Source organism: Myotis brandtii, unplaced genomic scaffold (assembly GCF_000412655.1).
Source record: "Myotis brandtii unplaced genomic scaffold, ASM41265v1 scaffold393, whole genome shotgun sequence".
NCBI lineage: Eukaryota > Metazoa > Chordata > Mammalia > Chiroptera > Vespertilionidae > Myotis > Myotis brandtii.
This window is the reverse complement of record NW_005365070.1, coordinates 2,621,893-2,628,186: the sequence shown is the minus strand read 5'-3', so window position 1 is coordinate 2,628,186 and position 6,294 is coordinate 2,621,893. Positions and strand designations below refer to the sequence as shown.

The window sequence follows — 6,294 nt, the reverse complement described above, 5'->3', positions numbered from 1 at the left end:
GGGTCTCAGGGAATCAACAGGGTGGAGCAAACAGCTATGGCTGATCCTCAGCCCTGCCCTAAGAGGACCCGGGTCTCACTGTTCTGTGGTAATCACTGCAGGTGCCTCTGAGAGAAAGCCGCCCTCAAGTTCTGCCTGATGTCAGGTCCTCCAGTTTCTCCCTGTATGAGTCTGGGTCCCCAGAGACTCGCCCAGAACTGGAGTTCAGAGCAGTCGGGAGCTTGAGACTTCCCGATTGATGAAAAAGACAACCGTGTCCTCAGCCGCCAGCCCTTTCCGTGTGCGCCTCCGTACCTCTGCACTTTACTTCCACACCGCACCTCCTCTGAGTCTCAGTGTGCTTTTCTCTTTCCTTCTAGTTGTAGAATTTCCACTCGGCCAGCCTTCCTGTGGTTCTGGATGATGTCCTTTTTGTCTTTTAGTTGTATTTTTGAAGTGGTTGTGCGAGGCAGCAATTTCCGGTGTTTACTATGCCGCCATCTTGGTTTTCCGCAAGCAGGTCTTGTTAGAAATGGAATCTTTTAACCCAGTACTCACCATGAGTCTGGTGGTTGGAATAAGAAAGTCTTTATTTACATTCAGATTATCTGCTTGGTGTCCAAATTTTAATCCAAGCCCATTTATTTCTGCCAAGTAGCACAGAGCATGTCCTTCGGCTGCCCAACCAATATGTGCTTTAGGAAAATAAATTTATTTTAATATTAGTCTAGGCCAAATCCTGCAGGAGGAAAATATCACATATATTCCAAAGCAAATATAAAGGTGTTTTGATTTTCCAATGTCTTATATTATCAGTGCAACTTTCTTTCAGTAGTTTGAATAATTCATATTTTAGACCTGTTTTGCCTTTTGGTTGAAAAAATATCTGAGCCAGTTAAATTATCCAAACTTCTTTCTTAAAAGTGGTATTATTAATGATGCATTTGACAGCAGTGAGCATAGAGTAGGAGTACTGTGGAATATACTGTTTCCATTTTAATTTTTACTAATCTGAAGCCTGTTTATATTCTGTCTCCACCTAAAAAAATCCAGTGGCAATAGAAAGAAATGACATTTTGAAGAAAAAATAGAAGAATAGAGAAGCATGGTGGGTGGGAAGTTATATTTCATTGAGGGTGGTATAGGGCCCAGAAACTTCCAAATGTACCACAGGTTACTTAATACTGGAAATATATTAACTTAGAAATTCATATGAATGATAATATTAAAGGCTCATAATATTTACCCTTAGAACACATTAGATCAGGATGGGCTTTTGCAAAGGAGCTAGTGACCAGATTTAAATTAGAACCCATATATTCTGATTCACAATTCCTTCTCCAATTCTATGCTTTGTTTCTTTTTCAAAAATAAAAAGTATTTCTGTGTAAATCCTAAAACTTCCTGACTACCTCTCCAGCTTTGTTTCTCATCGTGTTCTTCTTACTGTCTATACTACAGCCACACTAGCCTGCTTTTGGCTTCTAGAACTATCCTTGCTTCCCCCAAACCTTACCTCATTCATGCCTACTCATCTTTCAGATGACAGCTCAAATTTCACTTTTAGGGAGACTTGTTCCTCCTTCCTCCCTGTTCCTTCAAATTAGATCAGGTTTCCCATGTTATATACTCTCAGAGCCCCTTGTATCTTTCCTTTATTGCTTTGATCATAGATTATAATATGGTTATTAGTATAATTATTTCAATGTCTGTATTCTGCACTGTTCTGTAATTTTGATGAGGGCAGGAACCATGTCTGTCTTATACACCACTGTTTTCTAATATCTAGCATAATTCCTGCACTTGGCAGGAACTCAGTAATAGAATAAATGAATGAGTGAATTTGGGCCAGATAGAGCATAGAGCTTTTATGTTGGATTGATGGGAATCAAAGCTGGAAAGGCAACCTGGTGGCAAATGGTGAAGGCTTTTAATTGTGAATGCTGCAATATGAAGGCAGATTTATGAGGAAGGGCAGACTGATTGTTGGGAGCCACGAGGGCTTGGGCTGGATGGATAAGGTATCCCTGTGCTGGGTTGTAGAGGCTCTTGATGCCCCAGATCAGGAGTTTTAGTGGAAGGGTAGGAGCAGAAGCCAGTTTTCAGGATTAAAGAGGTGAAAGGACTTTGAGGGTATTAGGTCTGTGGATATAGAGCAGTGATGGCGAACCTTTTGAGCTCGGCGTGTCAGCATTTTGAAAAACCCTAACTTAACTCTGGTGCCGTGTCACATATAGAAATTTTTTGACATTTGCAACCATAGTAAAACAAAGATTTATATTTTTGATATTTATTTTATATATTTAAATGCCATTTAACAAAGAAAACTCAACCAAAAAAATGAGTTCGCGTGTCACCTCTGACACGTATGTCATAGGTTCACCATCACTGATATAGAGCATTCCTTTTATTTTTTTTTATTTTTTTTTAAAGGTACATGCCCTTGACTGGAATCGAACCTGGGACCCTTGAGTCCGCAGGCAGACGCTCTATCCACTGAGCCAAACCAGTCAGGGCATTCCTTTTATTTTTTAAAAAATATATTTTTATTGATCTCAGAGAGGAAGGGAAAGGGAGGGAGAGAGAGAGAGAAGCATCAATGATGAGAGAGAATCATTGATCGGCTGCCTCGTGCACGCCCCACACTGGGGATCGAGCCCACAACCGGGGTATATGCCCCAGCTGGAATTGAACCATGACCTCCTGGTTCAAAGGTCAATGCTCAATCACTGAGCCATGCCAGCTGGGCTATCGAGAGCATTCCTTTTAGAAGCTTAACTGGATAGTAATAGAAGGGATCAAAGAAAGGAATCTTTTAGAGGTGGTAGGGAGACCTTTGGGTTTTGAAAGCAAGAAGAAAGGAAACAGTGTAAGAAATTTATAAAATGAGAAGAATATGAAATGCAAATAATGGAGGAAATTAGGAAAAAATGTGTTTGAATCAAAGTCTTTTGGGGAGTGGAGAAGTGATAAAATCTAGTGCAGTTGAAAGATTTGGTTCTGGAGTAGAAGGACCATGAAGCACTGTTTGATAGAATACTTCACACAGTTCGGGGTAGGTACTTCAATTAGTAACCATTTCCTTCTACTGTGAGACTGATGGGAAGGTAAGAAGATAAATATAAGGTAGAAAAATCTTTAGCTGAAGATAAGGGAACAACCTCACTAAAACTGTGACGTGTCAAGAGGAAGGCTTATTGACATTCTGGTGCCTCCTGGAGAGCACTAAAATGATAGGGAACCTCGAGTGTCTTACTTTCACAGGTATTTGAATATAGTACATGATGACGTAGTTCATTGCTATTGCTTTTTTGCTTTTTATTATTTACAAATGCAGTACTGATTTGTGAGTTCTTGAAACTATGTTTTTGCATGTTATGTTTACTTTTACCCTGATACATACATCTGCTTATAATTCTTTTTGCTTTGTCTTCAGTTCAAATATTTTGGATGGCAGTAGTAGTAGCAGTAGCAGCAGTGGCTTATCCTCAGACTCACTGGCTAAAGGCAGCATGATTGCAGAGTCTCCAGTAGCATGCTCCAATTCATGCCCTCCATTCATCTTGATGGATGATCTCTCACCCAAGTGATTTACCCATTTCTGATTCAGTGTTTTAGCTGCTGTTTCCTACATAAATCATTCAGTGAGAGGAACACAGAGAACTTTGATCCACAATGAGGATTAAAGTATTACATATTTAAACCATTTTGACACCATTCTTTTTTTGGCATCTCTCCTCTAAAGTTCAATTTTATGAGGATAGTGACCTTACTTGTGTGTGTGTGTGTGTGTGTGTGTCTCTCTTTTTTTGCTGATCACATTTTGGATCTAGGGACTAAATCTCAAATACGTTTAAGGAAAGCACTGATATGTATTTTTTTTTTTACTGATATGTATTTTTTTTACTGATAAGTATTTTTGATAATGGTTCCTTTTCCCAGCAGTTATATGACACCTAGAGTAGATCAGAAATTCTCTTGCTTGACAAATTATTTGTCCTCTGTTGGCTACATAGTTTCAAATCTATTTCACAATAGATGAGTTGCTTTTCATTATATATATATTTTTTTTATTTTTCTGCATCAGTTTAAAGCACATTGTTTTGTTTCCTTTTCCTGTTTGAGCTGCTCACTTGCCATTTCTCACAGAGCGGAAAAAACACATAGTTGCTTTCATTACTACCCATATTGCTTCTTTGTTGTTGGAGTGTATGACGTGAGGATTGATTTTAGTGCTGAGAGTGTAAATGAACTTACATGATGCCTGGAGTAGTCACCACACAAGTTCTTGTGACTTAGCTACCACAGTTGATATTTTTCTCCCCAAATCTGTTACCCTAAGGAATATATACAATATTATTAATATTTCTAGGTGGTGTTATCAAGGAGAAGAAATCCCTGCCTTGACCAGATGTGTGGAGCACCTACAAATGAATGAATAATGTTATTTACCCACTAACTACTGTCTAGAAAGCATACATGAAGCTTGACAGCTTGCCCTGTGTGGTATTATGAGGCCTGAGATGCCTTGGGGTAAAGATGTATATCATAAGGTACCTAGAAAAGGGGGCTTTATGTGACTGCCACATGCTGTTTTGATTGCTGCTTTTTTCTGATTACTTTTGTGACATTAAATTCTTTTGTTTTGTTGTGTGATGAGTGGTGCTGCTGACTGTGTTTTGGTCATTGTGTTGCCACCAGAATCAGAATCCAGTTCTTTTTCATGCTGCCTTATAGCAAGGCAATTTAATATCTATGTGGAGTAGGAACTGAAAAAAATCAATGTTATTGTGAACTCTGCTTTTAAGAAGCTGTTTGAGCTGTGAACATTGTACATGATAGTCTGAGATACCAGAAGTTAATTTTTAAAAGGTAAATCCTGAATGGAGCTATTTTAAAAACCTGAATGTAGTCTATTGTTATGTTATTTATTATTTAAAATTGTGTAAAAATGTCTGTCATGATAGATTTCTTTTAATGTTCATATATCGTGGGTGGATAGTCTGTATTTAATATGCAAATTTGCCTGCTAGGATCATAGTATTCCATTTTTGAATGTATGTAAGAAACGAAAACTACTGCACTTCTGTGTTTTGAAGGCAAAGATCCTTGAATCTTGAAGGAAGATGTTGCACTTTGCAGGTACTCGCTGACTAGTAATACTGTATAGCTTGAAGGGAAACATATTCTCTTTGAATTGTAAGAGAGCATCACTTAGCTAGCAATAAGTAGTTTTGTTACAGCATCAGATGCGTTGTTTATTTTAAATAGTAATAACCACCATTAATGGCTTTATTTCTCATATTGCTTTCACCTGTGCAAAGGCCATAATCCTTCAAACCTAACATAAATGTGTATATTATGAAGATTGTTCTCTAGTATGCCATTTTAAAGAAACATTATTTCTATGGTATTCAGTGTATTTATTCTGTTTGTGAAAGAACCATATTAAGATGTTTCTTCCTATATAATATTGAGCGATGGTTTTATCTTACAGGATACTTATCCACATTCACTCTACTGTCTTTTTGCCTTAAAGGGACACTTTTGGCCATTTAGTGGCTCTAATTTAGAACTCTTAAGAAATAACCTTTGGAATGTGATGATATTTATTTTTCAAATTCAGTGGTGGGGTAGAATTAGGGCAGGAAAATGAAATTGTTCCAATGGTATGAGAACTTGGAAGCAAGATGGTTAACTTTATTGTTTAAATGGACTAGAAAGTTAAGTTTCTGCAGGGATTGTTTTGAGATAAATAAAAGGTAGAGATGCTAATCTTCAGATTAGCTTGGTTAAGAGTACCCCTTTATTTTTATATAAAATTTAATATTTGAAAAGTGATCATTGCTATAAATTAAAATTATCTCTTCCTATTCTATATTATATCATATTTCAGGCTTCTATTTGAAAATAAATACAAGAGATGATATGGTAAGAAAATCCTATAGGTGATGTTCTTTTTGCTTGACTGACTTATGTAATCATTGTATTTCATGATAACTGCTTTTGGAATAATGGGAAATTTTGTGAAATGCTGACCTTGTGTATATCTTAAAATGCAAATTTAATAAAGTGTGTACACATGCATAAAATTCTGTTTTTTAAAGTGTGCACAGGGGCGGGGGAGCCTTCAGCCCCAGCCTGCACCCTCTCCAATCTGGGACATCCCTCTCTCAATCTAGGACTGCTGGCTCCCAACCTCTTGCCTGCCTGATTGCCCCTAACCGCTTCTGCCTGCCAGCCTGATCGCCCCCTAACCACTCCCCTCCCAGCCTGATTGATGTCTAACTGCTGTCCTGCCAGCCCGATCGCCCC

At 38.0% G+C, this 6,294-nt stretch overlaps 1 protein-coding gene across 14 annotated transcripts in view; it reads left to right on the top strand.

Moving 5' to 3' along the window:
- FAM122B (family with sequence similarity 122B) overlaps positions 1 to 6,074 on the top strand; it is a 27,090-nt gene extending 21,016 nt beyond the window's left edge. For 8 of the 14 annotated variants that reach the window (XM_014545020.1, XM_014545022.1, XM_014545021.1 and 5 more), the window contains one exon: positions 3,416 to 4,344. In XM_014545020.1, the coding sequence (XP_014400506.1) occupies positions 3,416 to 3,569 (154 nt within the window). In that variant the 3' untranslated portion in view covers positions 3,570 to 4,344. The other 6 variants (XM_005872832.2, XM_014545023.1, XM_014545017.1 and 3 more) reach the window with 1 other exon arrangement.
- The last annotated feature ends 220 nt before the right edge of the window (positions 6,075 to 6,294 follow it).